General features: G+C 57.6%; 1 protein-coding gene and 1 long non-coding RNA gene across 2 annotated transcripts; both read left to right on the top strand.

The window, feature by feature from the left end:
- The first annotated feature begins 1,956 nt into the window (after positions 1 to 1,956).
- LOC309851089 (uncharacterized protein) lies at positions 1,957 to 15,843 on the top strand. Its single transcript, XM_082705862.1, has 3 exons — positions 1,957 to 2,345; positions 5,242 to 5,330; positions 15,223 to 15,843. Exons 1-3 carry the CDS (start codon positions 1,987 to 1,989, stop codon positions 15,291 to 15,293), a joined length of 519 nt encoding a protein of 172 aa, XP_082561988.1. The 5' UTR covers positions 1,957 to 1,986; the 3' UTR covers positions 15,294 to 15,843.
- Positions 15,844 to 19,212: 3,369 nt separating this feature from the next.
- Positions 19,213 to 22,783, top strand: LOC309851092. The gene is made up of 2 exons (XR_014304625.1): positions 19,213 to 20,024; positions 22,040 to 22,783. It is a non-coding gene; the product is annotated as an uncharacterized lncRNA (long non-coding RNA).
- Positions 22,784 to 25,528: the final 2,745 nt, after the last annotated feature.

Raw genomic sequence — 25,528 nt, 5'->3', positions numbered from 1 at the left:
GCACCTGTGTCCCTCGACTTCATCACACTTCACTAGCACTGACCTTGTTTCTGTTCTCCCAATCCTTCAAGCTTGTTCCTGCCTCAAGGCCTTTGCATTTCTGCTCACTCTACCTGAAGTTGTCTTCCTCCAAACATTACCATAATTTCACCTTCCTTGTCATTTAGATCTGTTTTAATTAGACACATGTTCAGTTGCTACGAAATCCAACTCACAGCGGCATTTCCTATATTCTACGTATTACGACGTCTGGAGGATGAAGGCCCAGGGCTGGTGCTGTGGTGCTATGATGTCACTGAAGGCCCAGGCTCTTTTCATCCACCTCTCCATCTCCTGTTGGCTTTCCCCCTCCTGCTGTTGCTTCATGGTCACAAAATGGCTCCTGTACCCCCAGGTATCACAGCCATAGTCTAGGCAAGAGGAAAAGTGGATGCTGCTTTTCCTGACCTTCCCGTCTAATGTTGCCTCCCCAGACGCTCTTTACCTCACTCCCCCATCTTACTCTGATCCTGTATCACTCCTTGGACTTTTCTTACTTGTTTCCTTGCTGGTTGATCCACTCTTGCCCCTGAAACAGAAGCCCAAAAAGCAGGACTACACCCGTCATGTTCCTTGCTCGTCCGCGGCTGTGGCCCAGTGCCAGAAACACAGGGATATTTGTTGAATGAATGAACACTGGAGTCCCCTAGCTAGCTTGGTGCCAGAGTCGGGACTCCAAATCCGACTGCTCACCTCAAGGGCCTGGACATTTCACAGAGAGTCCCTGGGACTCTGTGTGTGAGGAATCCAGGAAGTCGGGGGAGCTGCCCCGTCTGTGTGCAGGTTGTGGGCCTATGAACAAGGAGCCTGTGTTTGCCGGCCTGGATGCAGAGAGAGGTCCTGCGCTCGAGACCCACATCGGGCTCCCTGCTCGGCGGGGAGCCTGCTTCTCCCTCTGCCTGCCACTCCTCTGCTTCTGCGCACTCTGACAGATAGCACTTTGTGTGTGATGGCAGAAGCGCGCCCCACTGGCCCCAAGGTCCCCCAGCCCCTGTTTGTGAAATCAGCCTCTGAGTAGGTGTCTCACCTACTTGATGCTCCCGAGGGAGGCACCTGCTCGAACACGAACTATAAAAAGGCACCTTTATCATCAAACCGTCCTGACCCAGTTTGGGCAGGAGCTCTTCCTATTAAAACCGGAACTTCAGTGTCACCCTCCAGGCCCCTGGCTCTGTGTGGCCCAGCCCTGACTTAGGAGCCGGCCAGGAGGGCTAACGGAAGGCAGCGGCCTCGTCCATGTCCTCCTCTGTCACCGGGCTTTCCCACACCCTGGCACAGAGCAGGGTTTGGTGGCACATGACCGAATCACACCCCTCCTCCGAAGCTCCACGACCGCTGAGCGGCCTCGCTTTCATGCCCACGACCGCCAGTCTCTAGCAAGGAGTCCGAGATCAGTCAGGGCAATCTGTGCCCTTCCCACACTCACGCTGTGAAACTGGGCCAATAGCTTTATCTTCACACAGGCATGAGCTTGGGGTTCCCCGGGAACGTGGTTTGTGCACACACCGGGGCCTTTTCCGTGTCTGTCCCTGAGTGTGCGGAAGGGCGGGTCCTGCAGCTGACACGGGGGGAGCGGGGGCCGGGCAAGGAGCCTGGGGATGCTCGAAGGTGCCGCCATGCCCACCCTGCCCGCACCCTTCCAGGGCCTGACCACCAGGGCCACGCGGCTTCTGTCGTCCTTCCTTCCTCCAAGGAAGAAGGTGGACCACAGCAGCAGCCCGTTCTCCAGACGCGGCTGGAAGTGCGGAGCGTTTGCACCCTCTGTGAGCGTCAGAGGGCCACGGCCAGCAGTGCCCTAAGTATCCCAGGCCAGCCGGCAGCATGGGATGGGCGCAGCCGGAAGTGCGGGCCGTACGCCGGAAGTGCCGGAAGTACGCCGGAAGTTCCGGAAGTACGCCGGCAACGTCCGCAGGCGTTCACAGGGAGCCGGGCAAGCTGCGGAGCGGGATGTCCCTGAGGTGCCTGGCCGGCCTGCGCCCAGCCGCCTGCTCCCCCAGGCCGGCTGCCAAGGCGCTGAGAGAGCTCGGCTATGAACACCCGCGCCTTACAGCTCAGCCCGTTGAGTCACCCCGTGACTCTTTTTCGAGCCCCGCGTTGGTGGGTGCCACGGGCGGCTGCACACTTCGCCTCCATTGGCGTGGCTTCGGCGGCAGAGCTGGGCTTAGATCCTGCGGCCTGCGGGACGGACGTGCTCCAGAGTCTCCAGAGCCCACGCCCCCGAGGCCGCGAGAGACGGGAAATGCGTGCGCCTGGTATGCTGACGGCTCTGCGCGGTGCTCCCTGATCCTGAGGAACTGTCGTCCAAGGTGGGTGTCCGCGGACCTTCCACTGCTCTCGCTGGTATCCAGCTGCATCTCCAGCCCACATTCAGCCAGGTATCCCGTGGGGTGCGACAGCTGCGTGGGCAACAGGGAACAAGGACGCCCCCTCTCCACCACTGGGGGAGCTGAGGGAGGGCAGCCCCCGGAGGCTGGGGCTCGGGTGGGCTGATTCCAAGCTGGTCCTTTCTCTCTGGGACGCTTCGGGTATTCTCGGGGACTTCGGTGGCAGCACCCTGGCATGGGTGGGTGGTCCTTCCTTCCCAGGTGCCCCTCAGCCCTGGCTTCTTGCTGTGCACTCTGCAGACTCTGATGGGATCCACCGCCACCCACCCCAGAGCTGGCCTCTATTCAGCAGACGTTCCTGCTCACCCTTTGGTGGTCCTGGGAGGCTTGTGTTCTGTCAGTGGGGTGCACGTGCAGCAGCCCACGTGGTCAAGGCCCGCTCAGTCCTGTCGGTCTGGAAGGCTGCCTTGGGCTTATGACTAGGGAGGAAACCTCTTTCCCTGGGGGGAGGAGAGGGAAGGCACCACAGAGCTCCGGACAGCCCCGTGGGACCTCGTCTTACCATCCCAATTCTCCCTGGGCAGACCTCCAGAGTGTGTGACTTTGGGGTCAACCCTGTGTAGAGTCTCCTGAGATGACCCAAGGCATCTCTGTAGCGTGTGGATACCGAGAGCCCTGTTCTCAGCCTGTGATGGGATGCAGCATCCTAGCATGGATCCCAGGGAGTCCCCCTCCACAAAGGCACACGCTGTTCCTCCTGCCCGACCGAGGACAGATCTCATCCCCTCCTATAGCACTTGACTGCCCTGTGGTCTTTTTGGATGTGAAGAATGTGCCCGAAGTGACACTGTGTTGTTCAGGGCTGACCCCTGAGAGTCCATCCCATGCTCCCATTTCCCTGCAATCCTGCCCCCATGTAGCTGGGGGGAGGGGCCACCTGCAGAGAAAGGCCCTCGGGGAGGACAGACAGCGGACTGTGCCTGCTGGATGTCTGCCCAGCGTGTAGGAGAGCTCCCGACCCCCGCCGGCCAGCGGAGGGCCGCTGTGCATGTGTCCCCGCCCCATCAACCCACACTCACGGGAGATGACCTGAGCCTGTGGTTCCTAGCCCCCAGATGCTGGAGCCGCATTGGGCAACTGGAACTGGGAGCCACAGCACATTTTACAGGGAATGTGTGCTGCCATTGACATGGGTTTGTGATAAGTCTCTGTACGTGACCTGGCAGGTTGACTGTGTGTCCTGAGGTGAGAGGCAGGGGAAGGGGTGCTGTGAGGGGAGACTGAAGGGGTCGTTGGGGAGCCCCCCTCTTGCTGGGGACACGGGCATCACCTAGATCCCAGTCTTCCACTCCCAGGCTGCAATCTACTGGGGGGGGGGGTGAGCGGTATTTCCCAGCCTCACCACAGGCTTGCTGTCCCACCTCTCTGCACACATTTCTGTGCCTGTTGCTGGTGTAGGGTTCAGGCAATGCCCTACACCCCATTCTCCCTTGGTGGAAGTCCAGATCACCCAGACGGTAGAGACAGAGCCCTATGGGCACAGGTGGAGGCCAGCACGCTGCCTGGGGACCCTGCAGCCACAGCCTAGGGATCCCAGGAAACCCGGATGGACATTTGCTGGCTGCAGCGGGCCAGCAGTCCCACTCACCTTCAGCTGGGCCGTTAACCCCCTCTCGTGGAGGGAGGGCATCAGACACTTGGGGACCAGCTATGGAACCATCCCGGAGGCACTGAGCTTTTCCAACCCTGGCTTGGCTTCTGTTTCTATCGGGAAAACGCTGTGTCCCAGACAGGACTACCCCTCCCTGGACTCTGGGCCCTGTGGTGGGAGAGTGGCCGTGCTGTGGTTGCCTTGGGTGACAGTGATGGTACCACAGGCTCTGGAATGGGGCTTGCTTGTTAGTGCAGCAGAGGCGGGTGGGGCCCACTGGCCGGAGGGCCAGGATGCAGGGCAGGATGCAGGGCCGGCCAAGACGGAGGGAGCTAGCTGTAAGGTAGAAGGAGGATGGAAGGTGGAATGAGGAGGACTTGGTGGCCAAAAGGCTGCGGGGCTGGGAGGGAGCCGTCGTCCGGGGAACCCCGGGAGCCCCTGCATTGGGTTGGGTCCCACCTCATGGCCAGCCGGCCATCAGGCAGGGCTGAGTAAAGGAGGCCCAGAGAAGCCAGAGGAGTCTGCGTAGAGGGCAGCTGGTTGGGGGGGTCCTCGAGGCGGCCTGGCTTGGGCGATCCCCCAGCAGAGTGCACTGGAGTCCCGAGGGCTCAGCTCTGAGCTGGTTCAGGGCCGTGTGCTTAGGAACTCACTCATTCATCGTTCCTTCAGCCAACTACCATGTTGTGAGGACCTGCTCTCTGCTGGGCATGTTCCTCATGGGGCATAGAGGCATGGACAAGACAGAACGTAGCCAGCCCTCAGGAATTGGAAGTGGACTAAACAGGTGACCCTGGCCTCCTGCCCACACCCTGCGTCCGCAGGGGAGGTGGTCTCTCCAATCCTCTCTGCCAGGACGTCTGCCAGCACCTTCCTGGCACCACTTGCCGGCTTACCTGGTGGCTGCGTGCCACGCTTGGCCGCGGCTTGAACCTCTGTCCCCACTCCCACATGCTCCTCTCTGTGTCAGCCTTTCTCATCCGTCCTGTGTGGACATGGACCCTCATGTGAGGATGGAGGTGTTCTCAGAGGAAATCCTCCATGTGAGGGACGGGGAGGTCCTGGCCCTTGGAAGCGGCTGCTTCTGACACTGGGGCCCCTGGTGTCCTAGCGCAGGTGTGACCTTGACAGCCCCAGCAGTGACGGTTCTATCTGCTGCCCCAAATCCAGTTCCAAAAATAACATCTGTTAGACTGTCACGGACTCCGTCTCTAACTTCTGTCCCCACAGCTCCTTCACACTCACATTGACAGCATCTCCGTTCCCTAGAGTGGTTGGAAAACAGAGTCAGAGTCCACCATGTCTCCTTCTCAGGGCTGGTAAGTGCCGCAAAGCAGACATCCTGTTTTCATTTTTGTTGTTGAAAAATGTGTGCCAAATTTCCACAACAGGGGATTCTTGTTATTAGTGAGGAGCTTTTATTAGGAGGGCTTTTTCCTCACTAGCAGAGTGGGAACCAGTAAGCGTGTTTCTGTTGTTGGGCGAAGGCTGGTCAGACGGAGGTCAGGAGGTCTAGTGGACACTTGTCATTGGAGGTTGTTGCTGGCCGAGCGGCACGAGGGGTTTGCCTTTAACCCATCTCATAGCCATGCTGAGGGGCACAGGCATCTTGGAGCCAAGAACACTGAGCCTCAGACCCGTGGCCGGCTTGGTCACCCTCCCTACACCCCGTCCTCTGCTTCGGGACGTCCAGGTGGGAGGGTGACATCCTCTGGCCTGTCGTAGACCCTTCCTCACACGCTTCCCGACAGCCCTTCCCAGCCTCCGGCTAACAGCCCCAGCCAGGTGGCCCTTTCCTGGACCCCCGGGGGCATCTTTCCTCCGGGAGGCCCCGTAGAGCAGCGCTGGTAGATGTTTTTATGGGTCATGTTCTGAACGTCACACCCGAGTTAAATCTGTGCTGATTCAATTAGAACACGCAAGCTGAGGGACTTCTTCATCGTTCCATGACGGGGTCCTGGTTGAGCGGCTTCTCTCTGGACACAGCTGTCCTCACTGCCAGGCTGCGAGCGAACAGCCGGGCCCTCCCTGCTCAGCCTGTGTGCCGAGCAGTCTTGCAGCAGGATGGCAGAACTGGAAGCCCATGGCCCTGCACACACGGGAAACTGAGGGCCGGGCTGCGGGGGTGGCACACTGCTTGGAGCCACACAGATAGGCTTTGGTCTGGTGGGGGGGCAGGGATCAACCCAAGGCCCGAGGGGCTCTAGAAGCTGCACCTGAGGAGCTGGCTGGGGCTTGGGCCAGATGGGGTCCCGGCCTTCAGAAATGCCTCGTCCTGCTGCCCCCAACCTGGGAATGTGTGACATCCCCTTGCAGGAGGGGCTTCGCCAATGTGACTGATTCAAAGTTCACACTGGGGGTGGGGTGATCCCGGATTGTTGGGACACACACCAGCTCCATGCGAGGAGCCTCCTACGTGGGGGCAGGTGGGTCTGCATCAGATGAGGTGAGACAAGGGAGGCAGAGGCATGTGTGTGCACACGTTGTATGTTGCTGTGTGTGGGCTTGTGTGTGGAAGAGACAGAGCGGGAGCGAGGGAAGCAGATGGAGGATCACTGCCGCTGCGGGAGGTGGAGGAGGGCCCCGGGGGCAAGGGCACAGTTGTGTCTGGACTCCTTGGAGACAAGAGAACACACTTGCCTGGGGAGCATGGCCCCGAATTTAGACCTCATGACTCCAGAGCTGCAAGAGAGCGTGTGGTGACTTTTCCCGGTGGCTGCGGGAAACCCGTTAGAGGCATGAGAGCCTGCCTCTAGTTCAAGAGGGAGAGGGGCTGTGAGCAGTGCGTCTCGGTGCTGACCGTGACCTCAGGGTGACGGGGATGGCAGTGGCCTGGAAGCCACCATCCACTCTGAGTGCTCAGAAATACCTTCCCACCATGCGGTCCCAGTTTCAGTCTCCTGGAATGAAGAGCAGACAACAGACTTAAACTGATGCCTGCCTGCCTTCGCTGGCGCTGGCGGACCATCACGGGCTGGCCTCACGGGGTTCTCCACCGCGTGGACAGTTTCCATGAGCCTGGGGGAATGGTTCTTGGGGACTGCCCGCTCCTGGACCACCCCCCCCCCCCAGAGCCCTTCTGTGCTGGTCACCCACTGGCCTCCAGCGCCGGAGGCCAAGCTCCGGGAGGCTCGCCCCATCCCATACATGTCCTGCACTCCAGGGTGCCTGGTGGAGGTGGGTGCATCAGCCGTGCTCAGGGAGGGGTTGCCCCATGGTTTGACCAGGGGGTGTGACTGGCCACCAAGGACCTACTTCCCTGAGAAAGGAGAGTCCTCCATTGGGGCAAAGACTGTCAGTGATCTTCTCTGCTCATCCAGGTGCTGAGGTCCTGCATCTCAGAGAGCAGCATGGAAGGATCTAGGGCGGGTGGCGCACCCACCGCGTGAGCTCCTGCGGGGGCCTAATGGCACGTGTTTCTGCAGTTCAGGACTCGGGACCGTGCACCTGCTGCAGGCCATGCCTGGGGATTGACAAAGCCACCAGCCTCAGGGAACTCCTTGTTTTGAGAAAAAAGCTGATCTTTGCATGGCTGGGGCTGCAGGCCCAGCTCAGACAGGTGTGGAGGATCACAGGCAAAGGAGCGTCGCCATGGATGCGGGAAGGGAGCATCGCCATGGACGCAGGGGTCTGTCAGAGGAGCTGTGTCTCCCACTCGTTCAGGAGAACCAGGGAGGGGCTGGACACTGTGACATTCCAGTGGCTTTGGGGCCATGAGCTGAGGTGTTCCTTTGGGCCTTTCTTGCTGTGTGGACTGAGAATCCCTGGGGACGAGAACTCTGTCTTTTGCTCCTTCTTGCCCCTTGGTCCTGAGGGGATGACCAGCAGGCCGGCAGGACCAGCACCAAGAACGTAGTCTTCCTCTCTGTCCTGCTTCCCCAGAGCTGGGCCCAGGTCCTCATGTCCAGGGAAGGAGCTTGCCCTGGCCTGGGGCTCCCGGGTTGGTCCTAGGGATGGCGTGCATGGTGCTGGGGGAGGGGCCTGGCAGCATCTGATTCCTTCCTCCCTCCGTGCTCGAGGGCTGCATCCCAACCACAAGCCTGGCAAGCTGTTCAGATGGTTTGGATGTGGAGACCGTGGCTTCCTTGGAAGGAAGGGCCTCATCCTCGACCCAGTGAGGCCATGTTATCTCTGACCTCTGCGCCATCTCGCCCGGACCTGAGCATGCTCCCAGGATCCAGGAGGTGTCCATGGCCCCATCACTCTGTCTGTTCCTTGATGAGCTCCTGCTTTAAGAGCTGCAGAAGGATCTGGCCAAGAAGAGGACATCCCCGTCAGAAGGACAGCTGCCCCCGGTCTCCCGCCTCCTGGGCCTTCCTGGTTGTCTGCCCTTTCTGCTGCAGGAGGAGCTCAGAGCCAGCAAGTCATCAGCTGATGGGGTACCCGCTCAGGTCCCAAGAAGGTGGTGTCTCTATGAAGCGCAGGACTGCCCTGACCCCTGTCACATGCAGGGCAAATTCTAAGTCCCTTGTCTTGGCAGTGAAGATGCCTTTCTTCCAGGGCTGGGCTCTTCTGGATATCCCTCATCCCTGCGTCCTGGGTGCTGCATGAAGGGCTGGTCAGGCGCTCTAGTGCTGTGCAGTTTGGAACCAACCTCGTGTGCACTGCTTGGAACAGCCTACCTGTTCTCGGCCAGAGCCAACCCCTTCTCCTCCAGGTAGGGCCAGCCCATCTCAGCACCGCGTCGCACAGCACTTTGCTCGACTCAAGTGCGAACACGTCGCGTTCCAGTGGTTTGCCTTGCGGCCCATTCCTCACTGGTCAGACCCTTCTCTGAGGATGGGGAGTGTGTCTCGTCAGATTCTCGCATGCTACGTCCTGGCACAGGAACGCTCATGGTATCCCTGGGAAGAATGGCTAGCTTTGAGCACCTGCTGGAGGGTTTGAGAGCACGTCTGTGAGGAGCTGCCCTCTCCCAGCCAAGCTCAGGACCAGAAGGAGGGCCAGAGGTGTGGGGGATGGGGAGCCTCAGACATTGCTGGCGGTGGCCTGGTGAGGAGCTCCCGACTTAGCAGAGTCACAAGGCCTTGTGAGTCCCTAGCTCTGGTCCACACCAGACCTTGAGACCACCCCACCCAAGAGGAAAGCTTTTCTCAGTTGGCCAAGTCCCTGCTGACAGAGTCCACAGCGTGGAGAGGATCAAAGTCTGGTGGAGAAGGTGAGCACCAAGAGTGGTTCACGTTATGACAGAGGGGAGTGTAGGCCCCTGTGGGCACAGGCAACGGAGCTGAGGACTGTCATTTGACATAGAGAGGGTGAGAATCTTCAGGGCGACTCCTGAGTAATCAAGGAGGGCTTCCTGGTGGAGGTGACCCTAGCACAGTCTCAAGGACTTCATCATCAGTGACAGTTGTGCAAAGGGAAGAGTGGGTCATGCACCGTACTGACAGAGGCCGCTGGCATGAAGTCCCCGTTCCGTGTGGTGCAGCATGGTGTGTGGAGAACTCGCACATTGTGCTGCAGCTGGAGCCCGACATGCTTGCTGGAGGGCGGGCCGAGGGGTTGCTGAAGCACCAGAGGAGCATGTTGGGCAGCAGTCAGGGAACATTTAGGGAAACATCCACCTACAGGAATCTCGGGGCCTGGTGAGAGCTGACGCCCTCCCGAGCTCCTCACTGAGCAAGCAGGTGGGACCCACCCGGACCCTGAAGGACAGGCCTCATGTGAGGCTCCCTTCTGTCTTCGGGCCGTCCTGAGATCCTGGGGCACAGAAGGGCAGGTTGGAAAAGGCAGGAAACAGGTCAGGCTAGGGCGGCTAGCCCTGTGACGCCTGGGTCCAGCCAGCAAGGTTGCCTTGGGATGTCTACCCTCCATACTGCTAGAGAGCAGCATTTGTGGTTCTGGTCCTTGGGCAGGGTCCTGCTTGGTGCCCCACGTCCACCTGCTGTTCCCTTGGGCTCCCAGTCTCATGGACACCAGCGTGCACCTGCTCCATCCCCCAGTCAGGCAACCATAGCCGACTCAGGGTCTGTTCTGCAGCAGGTGTCAGGCCAAGAGAGAGCGTGAGCTCCTGTGCTCCTACATGGGGATCTGGGCATGGGCGTCTGGGTGGGTCATGAAGGAAATCATTCTCGGACATGCCCAGTGGGGCACTGGGAGCCCTGTGCCCACTTCATGCTGTCTTGGACATCAGCATTCATCTGCAGTGTAACTGTCGCCCTAGGTGGAGCTCCTTTGTGCAGTACACAACTGAAACAACCACACAGGGTGGCCCTGATGGTGCTTGGCCTTGGCAAACTGTCTGACCTCTCGAAGCCTCTTTCTCTTTTGTAAGATGGGAGTAGTGAGAATACACCCTCAGAGTGCTATCGTGACTCCTGTGCGCTCTGGATAAGCCACTAGTAAGCAGGCGTGGTGTCATCATGGCTGTCCTTGTCCTGTTCAGAAAGGTGGTCCAGGCATGCCTGGCCTGAAGTCACACAGCAGCAAAGGGCAGAGTCGCATGGGCTCAGACCTCCAGAGTCTGAGGGACTTCGTGCTTCTTCCCCTCAGTTTCTAGGCAGAGGACAGGTGAGGGGGAAAGGGCCACCCTGGAGCTCCCCGTGGAGGGGCTGGCACCGCCGTGGATTGGACCGCAGTCACAGGAAAGGAAAATGAAATGACAGTCCCCAAGCGGGGTCTCTCTTTTTCCAATTCAGCTTTGTCTGTCAACAGCCAGTATCGTCATCACAGGCCAGGGGGACCTGGGTCTTTAGGAACCTCTATCGCCATGACAGAAATCTCAGCCCTGGCAGAGACACTCCTCCAAATCACACTGTTCACTCCCACCCCCATCTTGGGCGTGTGCCTCTTATTTGAAGAGTTGATTGGGAGGCTTTGCAGCCCTGTGAAGAGATGTTTTGTCCCTCATCCCATTAAGGGTTCACTCAGTTGGGTGGAACAGCAGGAACAGTCACGGGCAGCCAACCCCGTGACGGGCAGATGGCTCACGTCACATCGCGGCTTCACGAAGCACCTGCAGTCACTGTGCAGCTGGTGCCACTGTCCAGGGCGAACCGGGGCCCTGTCTGTGTACCGCCTGCATGGCCTGCCCACCCCTGGGCCTTTGCTTACCACCTGCCAGCTCCAGTGCTCCACCTAGCACCCTGCCTGCATCCCAAGCCAGCTGCAAGCAGGAGCCCCAGGTTCTGAAGTCCTGGTCCCTCCACCTAGTAGCCTGTTCTCCACCAGGGCAGCGGTGTCTCTCAACCTGGGCCAGAGTGAGCCAAGGTCATTCCGCATGACAGGGAGCCAAGCCGGGGCGAATGCAGTGGAAAGACACCACTCAAATCCTACAGAGCCCAGGACAGCCTCTCGGCAGGGAGTGTCCGCAGTCTGGTGGCTGGGAAACACGTGCTGTGTGACGGGGTGGACACAGAGTGCATGAGGGGCAGACCCCGCAGACCAGAGTGAAGAGCTGGGGAGACCCCCCAGACTAGAGCACGAGAGCTGGGGAGACCCCACAGACGAGAGCGCATTAGCAGGAGACCCCCACAGACCAGGGTTCGTGAGCAGGGGACCCCACAGTCCAGAGCGCCCAAGCCAGGGAGGTGCCACAGACCAGGGTGCGTGATGGGGAGACCCCACACACCAGAGCGCATGAGCTAGGGAAACTCCGCAGACCAGAGTGCAGAGTCAGGGAGACCTCGCGGACCAGAGCTTACAAGCAGGAGACCCCATAGACTAGAGCACGTGAGCGGTGGACCCCCGCAGACCAGGGCACATGAGCAGAGGACTCTGCAGATCAGTACGGGTGAGCCAGGGACCCTACAGACCAGAGACTGGGAGCCCAGGATACCCCGCACACCAGAGTGCATGAGCGGGAGACCTCACAGACAAGAGCACGAGAGCAGGTGACCCTGCAGACCATAGTGCATGAGAAGGGGAATCCCTCAGACCAGAGCGCCTGAGCTGGGGACCCCGCAGACGGGCTGTTACAGCAGGTGCCTTCCAAGCACACGCTGTGTCCCAGGTGGGCCCTCCCTGCTGTCCATGGGTTTATTCTTCTACACCCTTAAGTCCACAGCAACCCAGGGGGCAAAGGATTGTTTTTACCAACTACCCCCCACCCCATTTTACAGACAGAAACTGGGGACAAGGGGTTTAGTACTTTGCCCCAAATCTCAGGGCTCCTGGTCTGCATGCTGTGGGCAGAATCCGGGTGAGCCCTGGCCTCTGGGAACCGTGGAGCCCAGATTTTGTGCCGCCCAGACACGGGAAGGCTGGGACTCCGCCCCTCAGCATTCACGAGACTCTAACAAGCTGCCCGCTGCCCCTTAAGTGTCCCAGGGGGATCCGGAATCAGTGTCCCGGGGGGGCCGGACGTCCATGCGTGAGGCGAGGCCACAGCAGCCACTCAGGCCAGGCTCTGAGGCAGGGTCTGTCTGGCCCTGCACAGCCGCTGTGGCCCCAGTGTCCATGGTTATGGCTGCATCTCTCCATCTGTCTCTGTGTCCGTGTGTCCTCTCCTCTGTGTGTGTGTCTGGTAAGGACGCTTGTGTCTGGGTTGGGGGATGATCAAGGACTGTCTCATGATGAGATCCTTCGTTTATTTACATCAGGCAAGACCCGTTAAAGGTAACTGCCACAGGTTGCAGAGTCAAGAATGCAGACGTGCCTCTCTAGCGGCCACTATTCAGCTCCCTCCGGACCGCAATGTCTGACCCAGTGAGCGCAGTCCTAAGAGTAAAAGCGCCACCGTTCACGGGGGATGAGAGATCTAAGAGGAGGCACTTGTGCGCGTGAGAGGGGCTGGATGACCCACGGGAGACACTGCGGGCTTGGCTGGCCACGGCCCGTGGGAGTGCCCTGCACTCCAGGCACCGGAGGCTATAGGCTGTCTGTGGCTGGGGGCTAAGTGTGCAAGGTTACAGGCCCGGCACGAGGGGTGCTGCCCTTCACACCCCTTCAGCCGGGCACAGGCTTGGGACTGGCTCAGCGGGCGGGTTCAGTTAGGGCCGGGGTGAGTCTGGAAAGAGCACGTTCACATACAGTGCTGGACACTACAGCACATGGCAGAGAGAGAGGAGGAGGAGGACCCGGCTGCCCGAGGCAGGGTCCTGAAGGCACATGCCCCGCAGAAGGAGCCTGCAGGCTGAGGGACATGGAGGCTATGGGGAGCCATAGGTTCAGGGGGAGGGACAGCCTAGGAGGAGGCAGGGTGGGGGCAGGGAAGGGCTCAGAAAGGGGAGGAGGAGGAGCAGGTAGGAGGAAGTGGTACCTGGGGCTCTGGGAGCAGAAAGCATGGCCGGAGTGAGCTGAGCGCATGGAGGGGGCTGGGTACGCAGGTGGGGGCGCGAGGTCTGGTCAGCGGGCAGGTTGGTGGGTTTGCGGATAGTCTCCGGCTGTGCTCGCCATCGGGCGTGGCCCTGGGAAGGGACCTTCATGGATGGAACCTGATTTAGGGGGTGTCTGCTCCCTTGGGGTACGGCAGGGTCCAGGAGACCCTGGGCTCTCCACTCTCTAGCAGGTGCAGGCCTGAACGCAGAGCAGAGGGAACTGGGCGGCCAGAGGGATGGTGTGCGCACCGCCCCACGGGAACAGAAAAGAGGAGCCTGACTCGCAGGGAGCAGAGCTGGGCTTTGAACCCAGGGAGATCTGAACCCAAAGCGCACGTCTGCACCCCACACTGCGCCACCTCCTGGTCACGGAAGGCTGCAGGTGGGAGAGTGGGTCTGCGGGGCCGGCCACCTGTGTGGATTCACAGTTCCGCTGGAGGTGGGGTGTCGGTACCCTGACGGCCCTGCACCCTTCAGACCCACAGAAGCATAAATGATCTCGGCTCGCTTTGACGCTGGTCTCGGCTCCCAAAGACCCGTCAGCTCAGGGGAAACTGAGGCAGCATGACCCTTTGTCCTGCCGTCATAAGGCAGACTTCCCCGGAGCATGCTCAGGCTGGCGGGGCAGGCAGCGGTCCCCACCTCCTTGGTCAAGCGCCAGAGACCCAGGGAGGCCAGGGTGAGGCCAACTTAGAGTCCACAGATGCTCTGAGGGCCCCAGGCAGGGCGTGCCCTCCCCGCTCCCTATCCTGTTACTTCCCCCCAGGGGGTGTTTCCCGGCCGTTATCACATGAGTGCTTGGCTGGGTCTCCATTTGTCACAGCAAACATCAGGCATGTGCTAATGGTCTTCTAAACCATGGCCAATTGGGTCTTAATGTCTGTTCAATGACACCTGCTATGAAGGCTCCCATAATGGAGCTCTTGGAGACAAGGGGCTGTTAGACCTCGGACGCTTAGCCCACAGCCACGGATGGCAGCCTGCCCCTCCAGAGGGCCGAGGGGAGGGGCTGGGGGGAGACGCCTAGAGCCCCCCTTGTTCTGCTGGGCCCAAGAGTGGGGGACACAGAAGTGGCTCTGGGGGGATGTGGCCAACAGCAGAGCCTATCCCGTTTCCTGTACAGACCACTGACCTGTGCTCAGAATGAACACCAAGCACTCAGTTTCCCGTGTTGGGTTGGGGATAAGAAATACCAGGGACGGGGAGCCAGAGACGGGTTCTTCCCTGCCGGGTGCCTCCCGGCAGCAAGCAGGTCCCTCCCTGCCCTCCTGCCCCAGCCTCAACCTCCACACTCGGGTGCGGGTGCCGGGCAGAGATGGCTTGCGAGGGTGCGTGGAGACGTCACTGGCCGGCACATCCGTTCTCAGACGCTCACTTTGTCCTCATGCCTCTCCCTTTGTGGTACTGAGGCGCGTCCAGGCAGCTGGTGCCTGCTTGCTCCTGGGGCACCTGTCTCCCTCAGGAGGAGGGGTCTCTAGGTGTGGGGATCGTTCGTCACACACAAGTAACTGGAAGCCTTCCACGATGAACAGAATGTCCCCTGTGCTTGACAGGTGCGTGGGACCAGAGGCCGAAGCGGTTAGCATGGCCGGCCTGCTGGGCACTCTCAGACGGGAGCACACCCGGGAGTTTGCCAGTGGCCAGGGAGGTAGGACGCTCCATGAGGAGGGGACGGTGTGTGGAACAAGGGGGTCACAGGAGGGCACCCACGTCCCATGGACAACAGGACAGGGAACTCCCGAACGCCCTCTGAGGGGGCGCTCAGAACTGCGGCTGAACACCCAGCATCTTCCTCGAATACAATTAATTCTTCCCATCAGCAGGGAAGTTAAAACATTTTTATATTGAAGTTAACAAGAATATATCACAGTAAAAAAGCAAACATTGCATGATTCTTTTTTTTTTTTTTTAGGATAGAATTTTTGAAAGTGAGGTATGTTTTGTGTCTCCCCAGGCCTTGCTGAAATGTCCCTGGCAGTGTCGGCACTCGGGGCCCGAAGGACAGGAGCATCAAGGGGCTACTGACGGTGAGGGGTCACTCCGGGAGGTTCTCATCTGGGAGTGAGCTAGGAGCAGAACCCCATTGGAAATAAGTGAGGTGGACGGTTCGCGCAGGACTGAAGCCAGGGCTCCAGCTTGGATCCTGCTGGAACGGCCAATGTAGAGGCCCCGTAGAGGGCAGGACAGCTGGGAGGAGCAGAGGGGTCCGCCTGGAAAGACCTCTGAGGCTCAGAGCCCATGGCACTAGCTGGGACTGCAGGCCCCGTGAAGCATCTGGCGTCCGCACCCGCTCACCACGCCACCGTGCTGGGTGCTCACGACATCAGTAACCGCACAGTGCGGCCCCACGGACTACTTCCCGCACACCTGGCAGTCTGTGGGCTCACACTCTCCAGAGCACGTTCACCCGCGAGACAGCTGCTGAAGCAAGAGCTGTCTGGAACTAAGTAGAATACGGCTGACAGGTGCCCAGGAGCACGTCCGGAGCCCAAAGCCCCTCCATCCCGTCACTGTCCCTTTGGTCCCATGTGGTCAGAGGTTCCATTCAGGTGTTTCTGGAGAGAAGGCAAATGAGCAGCGTCTCGCGAAACTTTGTCCTTTTACTCAGAAAGGAATGTGCTCACCAAAATTTCTATCTGTGCTCACGGACAAAATTTCGCGTGGCCCACGTGGCCACAGGGAGCCTGGGAAGGTGAGCCGTCATCAGGAAGCATAGCCGCCCCAACAAGCTCAGGGTCCTCTCAGAGAACAAGGGGGTATGGTGGACATGTGTTGGCTGACGTGGCTGTCCCCATCGTCCTGGGATGTGATTACCATTTTCATAATTTGACGGAGGAGGAGATTAAGGGACAGGCAAGCCAGGTCATTTCTTTCCTGAAGACTACATAATAGACGGGGAACCATATCTCTGTGAGACCATAGGCAACCTGAGAGCAGGACTGTGTGTGTGTCCTTTGCCCTGTGTAGCTGTGACCCCATCACCAGACAGAATGTCACTTGGATCGATGCCTGATCGAATGCTTCGTTGATGGCCCAGTAAAGTCCCGTGCATGTCTCAGGCTTCCCCGTCCTCCCTCTCAGAGGAAAGAGTTCCAGAAGCCTCCCCACGCCGGCATGCAGTTCCTCTGGGCCCAGGCAGCGTGGGTGTGCCGGGAGGACCAGTTTCGGCCGACTGCCATCCCAGCCACGTTCAGCTGAGCTCACCAGGACCGAACAAGGCCTGAAGTGTCTCAAGGAGTGTTTTTAACAAGTTGTAAATAATATCTCACCAAGTCCCATCGCTGCCTAGAATTGATGCAGCTGGTGAGAAGTAGTCATGATCCCGTGAATCATTTGTCCATTTACAAGAACATTTCATTCACCTCCTTCCAGAAGGATGCACAGAACATGCTTTAAAAGAAGGTGTAACTGGTACTGACATATGGAAGGCTGTGTTGCATTCCAGTTCCTCACTGGCTCATGCGGTGTGTGCAGAAGAAGGGATACTCGTAATTACTGGGGATTTTTAAAAAAAATACAGATAATTTGTCTTAAGAAGAAACATGGGCATCTGCAGAATGATGACTTTGTCTCCCCGTGGTCTGCTCTTGGGTCAGAAATGTGGCTGGTACCCTGCCATGTGATTGCTGGCTTCTGGCCCTGCTCTCTCACTCTCGAAGGAAGAGCGTATGTCTCAGCCTCCTGCAGAACCACCCCGCTCTTGCCTCTTGTCGCCCCTGCTAAGGCTGAGCATGGATCTCCGTATGTTGGCACATGAACTAAGGAATAAGCCTCTGGAAGAAAGTCAGAATATCTCTAATGGGGAAGTCTTTCCTGCTACAGCGACCATCCATATGACAGTTGGGCTTAAGGAGGAAGGGGGGGAGCTTGGATGACCAGGGCTGCATCAGCCCGCAAACCGAGCAGCCACGCCACGTAACAAAGCATCCCGACCCTCAGTGACTTGAGACAAAGGCTATTCTCATGACCAGGGCTCTGCGGGTTCACCTCACTACAGCTGATCTGGGCTACCCTCATTCTGGGGCGGGCGAGCAGGGCATGGCTTTAGGCTCCTGAGTAGACTCGGGTCTTTTCCTCGGGTTTCTGCAGAGGCCATATCTGAAGTGGTGCCTCTGCCTGGTGCATAACCTTCTCGGGGGATCCCAGGAATGCAAGCTTGCCCAACTCCAGGGCACAAGGACGTGGCAAGCCTCTGGGGGCATTGCATCAAGAATATCTCATTAGCCCAGACAGGTCACCCATGTGGACCACCATGGTGTACCTCCCTCCCAAGGGCAGGGAGCAGGACCTGGCCTTGGGGCTCTGGGGATGGGGGAGGGGCTGTGGTGCCTGGGAAAGTGCTGTGGGGGAGGGGGAGAGGCTGTGGGTGGGGGGGAGGGGCTGTGGTGCCTGGGCAAGGCTTTGGGGAGGGGGGAGAGGCTGTAGGGCCTGGGAAGGGGCATGGGGCCGGGGGTTGGGCTGTGGTGCCTGGGGAAGGGCTGTGGGGAGGGGGTAGGGGCTGTGGTGCCTGGGCAAGGGCTGTGGGGAGGGGGGAGGGGGAAGGGCATGGGCCGGGGGTGGGGCTGTGGGGCCTTGGGAGGGGCATGGGGCTGGGGGAAGGCTGAGAAGTAAGAGCTATAATGAGGCAGTGAATCCTCCAAACTGGAGATTCAGTCTGTCCCAGAGGAAACCATGGGGTAGTTGGGTGGGGTAGGGGGAGCAAAGAAACGCAGGAGAAGCAGAGGGGATACACAGAGTGGGCAACAGGTGGAATGTGCATGGGGAGGGAAAGGGCAAATCTTTCCCAGATCCCCCAAGTCCGCGTTTCTGCCCCAGAAAGGTGAGAGCCACAGGTGTAGGTGGGGCATTCCTGAGGGACACATTCCACATGTTGCCAAGATCCTCAGGGATGCAAAGGTCACAGCAGCACCTGCCTTCCCCTGCAGAGAAGCTGTGACCCCTAGTTTCCCCACAGTCAGTCGGTCTGTTAGCAAATACCCTGTGGAGGTCTGGATGGTGGGCGGGCGAGCAGGCCTGCACCAGCGTGGGTCTCCTTCCCACCATCCTTGGCTGCCACCCGGCCTCTGTTCCCTGGGCCCCGCTTTTCTGACAGTCTCTTGCCCAGTCACCAAATCGACTTCCCTGTTAGCGAAGACCTCCCCTTCCCCGGGATTCTGCTTTGTGGCTCTCATTAGCATTTCCCTCCTGTCCCCCTGAACATTTCTCTTCAGTGTCTTTTCCTGGTGCATTCGAACATTCAAGGAGGGGAATGTCGGCAGCAGAGGCGGAGAGAAGCACTGAACAGTAAATGGTCCAAAATCTTTTGCCTTGGAAGCACTGGGAGCCTCCTGCTGTGGGGTTGACTGTGAGACCTGCTGCTCCATGTGAGCAGTGACCCCAGTGACAGCCCCCCCCACCCCCGCCTCCTCTCATTAGCAGCATTGGCGGAGTCCTTTGCACTGCCCTTCTGGGCAGGCCTGCAGCCAAGGGAGCTGGACCACCCAGGGCCTGGCAGGGGGCGGGTTGCTCTCCTGACCACACCGCAGGAGGGGAAGGGGGCTCAGGTTTCACCTACAAATTTCAACACCTGCTTCTTCCACAATCAGGGACCTTCTACCTGCCTTTCCGCACACTCCTGCACTACCCCCTGCACTCCTCTAAAACTGCCCCCGTGCTAGTCTGAGCTCCTGCCCACCCTCTTCCTGCCTCTCCATCACATGTAAATGCCACCTCCTCCATAAAGCCCTCCCTGATTCCCTGGCAGGAGTCATCCACACTGCCTCTCTTCTGGGGCGTTCATAACACTGTAACTTATCTCCTTCCCCACCTGACTGTGCTTCCTGGCCATGGGGAATTTGCCTCAAACTTTGCTTTCCTCCAGTACCTAACTAATGATTCCAGTGGAGTAGGTCCTCAATAAATAGGTGAGAATTCATCAAATTGGAGTGGGAATGGCAATCGGAGAAGCAACCTGATATGTACTTAAGAGCTCCCGTCCCCAGCTTGTTGCTTTGGAAAAGAGAGTGAAATCAGTTTTTTATTGAATCTGTTCTTTGCAGAGTGATTTTGTGCTCTTTGTTGGGCCAATTACAGTTATGAAGATGAATTATGACAGGTGGGCACCCGCATGCCTGCATTACCGTGTGCTGGCTGTGTCATTAGTGGCCGCCATCTAGGAGGGGAGTTTGTTGATGTTTCCATCAGAAAAAAAAAAAAAAGAAAAGAAACATTAGGATCCATAAAAAACAACGAGCAATGACATTTTCCTTTTTATTGGTCATTTTAAAACATTTGCTGATAATTTCCCCCATGCTTAATAGGCACATGCTTGTGTCTTTAGGTAAATCCAAAATTTGCAGAAACGCATTCTTATGATTGTTCAGCTACCGCCCATCGTGAAGCCCAAATGAACAACTTCCCAAGGCAGCAGGCGTGGGGTTCCTGGAGGGCATTGACCCGGCCATATGGGTCACCCGGGGCAGAATGACTCACCTGAGAGTGAGCACTGATTGTCCAGCTGTCCTCCAGCCAAGGGGGTTTAAACCTGAGAGCATTTATCCTGTTTTGCATTTGAATTAAAACAGGATGAGCCCATCTAACAGGTTCCAGTCCTTTCTGCAGATAATTAAGAGCAGGATTGAGGTCCTGGTTCTGGCGACTGAAAGCAGCACAGATGGGAACAAAGTCTGGGCTCTGGAGGGAGGGGCCTCCGCAGCCTTCAGGATGCCCACAAGACCCACCCTCCTGTCTGTATTGTGGAGCTGGACAGACCTCTGAGTAGGTTCCGGTGTGTGTGACTTTGATCATGTGTGTGTGAGCGTGAACATGCACATACCCGTGTGTTTGTGTCTGTGTGTTAGTGCATGGGGACATGTGTGTACATGTGCACGTGTATCTCCAAGTGAGCATGTGGGTCGTGTGTGTACGTATGTGATCATGTGTGTCTGCCTGTGAGTGTGATCATCTCTTCATGTGAATGAGTGTATACGTGTGTGTGAATGTGTGTACATGTATGCAGATGTGTGAGCATGTGTCTGCATGTGAGTGAGTGGGTGGGTGTGAGCATGTGTATGAGTGTGAGTGTGAGCATGCATGTACACGTGTGAGTGTGTCTGTGTTAGTGCATGGGGAGCATGTGTGTACACGTGCACACGTGTCTCCATGTGAGTGTGCACATGTGGGTCATGCATGTACATGTGATTGTGTGTATGCTGTGTGATTGTGTATGCATGAGAATGAGTGATTGTATGGATGTGCATGTAAGTGTGTGTGCGTGTGAGCACGCATGACTGTGTGTTCCCATGTCTCCAGAAGTCCCCCGTGGTGAGTGAGTAGGGACGAGAGGTCAAGATATGCTGCAGGACTGGGGCTCCGTGCAGCACCAGGGAAGGTAGGCAGTGGCTAGCAGGCAAGGGGGCCAGGCCCCGTCTGTGTGTGCTCCTGGCTGTGCCCCATGGGCATGTTGACTCTCCCTGAGCTGAGCGTGTCTGTCACAGGCCCGCCAGTGCCTTGGGCTTCTCTGGGACCAACACACAAGTTACTCCTGCATTTCTGCTGTGCCTGCTGCTCTGCAAGCCCCTGTGGTTCCCGCAAGCAGAGTCACAGCTGTGGCCCGGCGTCTGCTTGGCCGTGGCAGCTCTCCATCTGCCCTCTTGCTTCTGTAGCCCGCTTGGCTCTCTTTGGCTCTGCAGACATTTCCTGCCTGCACTTTTTCTGACACCAAGTAGCCGTGTTTGAACCTGCTTTCCCTGGAGGCTCCCGTGCGAGGCTGTGAGCACACCAGAATTCCCACCCCGTGGGCCTGGGTCCTCCTCCAAGTTTGTGTCCCCCGAGACCGTCACGGGCCTGGACCCAGAAGGATAGGCCATCCTTGTCTGTATCCCTGGGAGTGTGTGCGATGGTGCATGATTGTAAGCAAGGTTTTCCCAAGTGGCAGGAAATGCCACTTGGTAAGACTTGGTAAGACCACATGGGCTTTAGGTAATCCTTGTGTTAAGTCAACAAGCAGGTGATTATTTGTGTGATTTCCCCTGAAATCATTTCATGATTCATTTGCTCATCCATGTGCTTGAATAGTCATTCAGCAAACATTGAGCAAGCACCTATTGATGCCAGTGGGTATGAGCTGTTGTGCAGGAGCCGGGTTCTAATTGCAGCCGATCACCCCACCCAATCGCTCAGAAGCCTATTTGCTTATCTGTTCAGGGGGCCTCCTGAGGCTGATCAGAGGATCTTGGTACAATTCCATGTTAAAGGTCCCGTAGTTCTCCACCGCTGTCGCTGGCATGGGTGCCCTCATCATTAAACCCCAAGGAGGCTCACATTCCAGCAAAGGCAGGGACGGGGGTTCCCTGTAGTCACCATCCCATCCCAGGGGATCAGGAGAGGCTGAGGGAGGAGGCAGGTCCTTCCAAGCTGGGCCTTGAAGGATAGTTAAAAGGCTACTAGTCAGTGGTGGTGGGCAGAGGGGAGGCATCCCAGGAAGATGGAGGAGCATGAATGGCTGTGTGGATTGAGGATGGCGGCCGTGAAGAGGAAGGTTGCGTGGCCAGATTACAGAGAGCCTTAAAGAGCCTCGAATGCCAAACCAAGTGGGCTATCTGGGTTGTATTCTGCTGGCCGTGGGGAGGGATTCCAGCATCTTAAACAAGGGAGCAGTGGGATCCGATCAGTGCCAAGGGGACAAGTTGCCATTATAAAAATAAATGCGTTACCCCGGACTAAGGAAGTTGGCAGGAATGCTAGGCCAGATTTTCAATGTTCCACCTGTGTGTGCTTGCTTCCTGCTGCAGGAAAAGGGGCCAAGAAGGGGGATGTCACGGGAGCTTGGAGGCCTCTCGTCCAGAGCAGGCAGCCAACTGGGCTTGCTAGGGACTGCGAGGAAGGGGGTGTGACACGGGGCCTCTGGCCACGTGCCGGGCTTCCTCCTGTCCTCACTGCCGCAGCAGCTCCAGGAAACCCAGAGGAACCACACACAGGAAATGGAGGTAAGGAAGGAGTGATGGGGCCCACCTGAACTTGTTCTGTGACTGAGACAGATCACTTACCTTTCCGAAGACACGGTGTCCCTGTCGCTGTGGGAGTTTGGTGGCACTGGCCGTGGCTGTAAGGACTCGGGAACAGCGTGAATGTCTGAGATGCACTGTGGGGCACACAGCAGATGCTCATCAAATGGCAGCTGTGGGGGAGTGGGGGCTTTGGAGCCCGAAGAGGCTCTCACACCTGCTCCCGCCTCCCACCATCCCTGCTCCCACCCCGGGCTCCCTCCCAGGCTGCATGTGGGGTTGTTGGCACATACACGGTCGGAGGGCAGAGCCCACAGGAAGGTTGCTGGAGGCCGCCTTCTGCAGGGCAGAGGGAGCTCCCGCGGTCAGATGTGCGGGGACTACAATGCAGGAGTGCGGTTCCCAAAGGGGGCTCAGTCCGAGGGGAGTTTCCGAGTCCTCCCCTCCTCAGGCTGAGCTGTTCGGGTGAGGGGCTGATAGGGAGGTTCTCTGCCCTTGCCTGTGAGGAGTCCTACCCACGGCGGGGGGGGGGGGGGGGGGGGGAAGGGGGGAAGGCTCAGCAGAGAGCCACCGAGGAGCTTGCGGCCCGGCCACCTCCCAGTCGCCATCTCCAGAGGGTCTGTGAGCCATAAGACCCACGGAGGCTGTGCCTGAATTCCCGACCCACAGGGACACTGAGTCCATGGCTCTAAGTTATGGCTGATTTGGGGTGGTGGCTGTGTGGTGGTGAATCAGTGACGGAGATGTTTGCTGCCGGCGCAGGGGTGCTCCTCCCTGTGTTTCCCCCTCCTTGTCCCCTCATCTGGACTGCGGGGCTGGGAGAGAAGCCCGGTCCTCCCCACAGACGAGTGTGTATGCATGGTCTGGGGGCCACACCATGGCCTTCCCTCTCCTTACATATCCAAACACTGGCCCTCCTGCTGCCCGCAGGAGAAGGGGGCATCTTTGTTTACACCTTGGAGCCTGTGCTGAAAAGGAGGTTTCTGTTTAGAAGAAAGAACATTGCTGCTGGTTTGGGGCTCAGCGTTAGGTACCGAGCGGCAGAACAGGGGGCAAAGGTCAGGCGATGCCGTTAGACCATCATCCTGACCACCTACCAAAGGGCTTTGGACAAAACCCACTGCTTTGTCTCCGGTTTTGCAAACGGGACACCAATCAACCAAGAATGTGTGTTTTCTGTTCGGACAATTCCCTGGAGAGCTCAGCACTGCTGTTCGTCCTCCCCGTCCTGCCTGCCGTGCGGATCCCATTGCTACTTTCGTCCCTCAGCGTCTCAGCACGTGGGGGAGGGGGCTTCACAGGTGTCGTTAGCTCCGTCCCCCCAGCTCACAAACTGGAAGCATGAGGCAGTGGTTGCTTTCCTGGAAAACTTGAAAAGCAGATGGTTTAGGAATTTCGTGTGTCCCTACTTCCTTCCCCTGATAGTTGCTGTACCTCCGGCCTGCGAGTCCTGTGCCAGGAGCAGAGGGTAGGAAGGTCCGTACAAAATATAGCACTGTCCCTGTCCCCACGGGTTTAAAAATCCAGTGAAGTAAACATGTAAATAGAGCTTTCAAGTGAATTGAAAATGGTGATTATTTATCCAACTTAGAACATGAGGAATGGAAGGAACACACAAAACCTGATTTAAGAGTTTTTTTGTGTTTCCCATGGTGCTGTCCATTTTGGGGAAGGCCTGACAGAGACTGGGCTCTCGTGTGAAGGTCTGGCTGTTACCATGTCCCTGGTGAGGTCAGTGTTTGGAGCAGGTACAAAGGTAATGTTTTTTCCCCAGATCTGCAGCATCAGCAGAACTGTCAGACAGCCAAGACAGGTGTGGTCTTAGCTCCTCTTTCAAATTTCTCAGGGTTGTTTTTTTTTCTTTTTTTCTAATAAAGAACTTGAGATTCAGAGAGGAGAAGATGCTAGCCCAAGGTCACACAGCATTTCCTGGCGATGCTCATAGTTCATCTGATCCAGTCTTTGTGGCCAGGTGTCTGGTTCTCACGGCAGCTGGTTAGGGAAGCACTTGCTCAACTTTTCCTTCCCAGAATTGAATGCAGACAGTGACATAGGAAGGCGGGGAAGGGACGACAATGACAAACGCTGAGAAGTGGCAAACTGATGAGAAGGTCAGAGGTGGGGGGCGCTCAGCACACAGCCGGGCTCTTGCCTCAGAAAGGCAGGCGTGTCCCACCGGGAGTCGGTGGAATCGGGGAGCAGGAGGTGGCCTGGCGTGATTCACGGGGTCATTGTCTGAGGCTTCTGGTAGACCTCGCAGTATCCAGCCAGCCTCTATGCCTTGGGTTCCTGGCCACATAGCACACTATCTACGGCACCCTGGAGGCTGAACTGAGGCGTGGGGTAAGCACAGTAGCACTCCCAGCCCCACAGGATGGCCAGGGGGAACTTCTGCCGGGGAGCGAGGGGGGAGAAGCATGTAGGGTGCCCACCAGGGCCAGGCCTCCCGGCTCCTGTCAACATGGATGGTGGCCATTCTTCCCACTAGCATCTGCCTTGACCTCCTGTCATGATCTCAGGGTCCTGGGATGGAGCCCAGTTTGGGCTCTCTCTGCTCACCAGGAAGTCTGCATCTCTCCCTCTTCCCCGCCCCTCCTCTCTTACACAGAGGCTCTCTCTCCACATTCTTCACTGACAACAGTGGATTATGTTGAAGCCCTAAATCCCAGTACCTCAAAATGTGATTGTATTTGGAGATGGGGCTTTTAAAGAAGTAAGTAAATTAAATGAGGTCATCAAGATGGGCCCTAATCCAATCTGACTCATGTCCTAATAAGAAAGGGAGGGGCTTAGGACCTAAATGGGACACCCACTATGAACATGCACAGAGGGAAGACCACATGAAGAGGCAGCTGTCTGCAAGCCAAGGAGAGAGGCCTCAGAGGAAAACAACTTATCAGCACCTTGATTTTGGACTTCCAGCCTCCAGAACTGTGAGAAAATAAGTTTCTTTTGTTGAAGCCCCCAGGTCTATTCTATGGTTTTGCTATGGCAGCCCTCACACACTAAAGCAACAACCCAAACTAAAGAGCTTAGAAATTTAAAATGTTATTGTTGTATTTATTTTTTACATTATTTAAATAGAACAGATATAGCTGAAGGATGAATTGGTGAACTGGAAGAGCAAACTAAGCAATTCTCTCAAAATGTTGCACGAAAGAAAAATGTGATAGAAAGCATGAAGGAGGAGCTAGAAGACAAGGAGGACAAATCCAAGAGTTTCAATATCTGTCTCATTGGTATCCCAGGGTGAAAACAGAGATAACACAGAAGTTA

The sequence above is a fragment of the Mustela nivalis genome (genome assembly GCF_964662115.1).
Source record: "Mustela nivalis genome assembly, chromosome: 17".
Taxonomy (NCBI): Eukaryota; Metazoa; Chordata; class Mammalia; order Carnivora; family Mustelidae; genus Mustela; species Mustela nivalis.
Note: the sequence above shows the minus strand (reverse complement) of the source record. Positions and strands in the feature narration are given on the sequence as shown.

What these genes read in the sequence shown, in the direction of transcription:
- LOC309851089 (XM_082705862.1), top strand. Translation starts at nt 1,987, where the DNA reads ATGTCCCTGAGGTGCCTGGCCGGCCTGCGCCCAGCCGCCTGCTCCCCC. An exon ending in CTGAGGAACTGTCGTCCAAG is followed by an intron (nt 2,346 to 5,241) that starts GTGGGTGTCCGC and finishes CTGTCCCCACAG; the next exon opens with CTCCTTCACACTCACATTGA. An exon ending in ATGTCTCCTTCTCAGGGCTG is followed by an intron (nt 5,331 to 15,222) that starts GTAAGTGCCGCA and finishes GTGTCTCCCCAG; the next exon opens with GCCTTGCTGAAATGTCCCTG.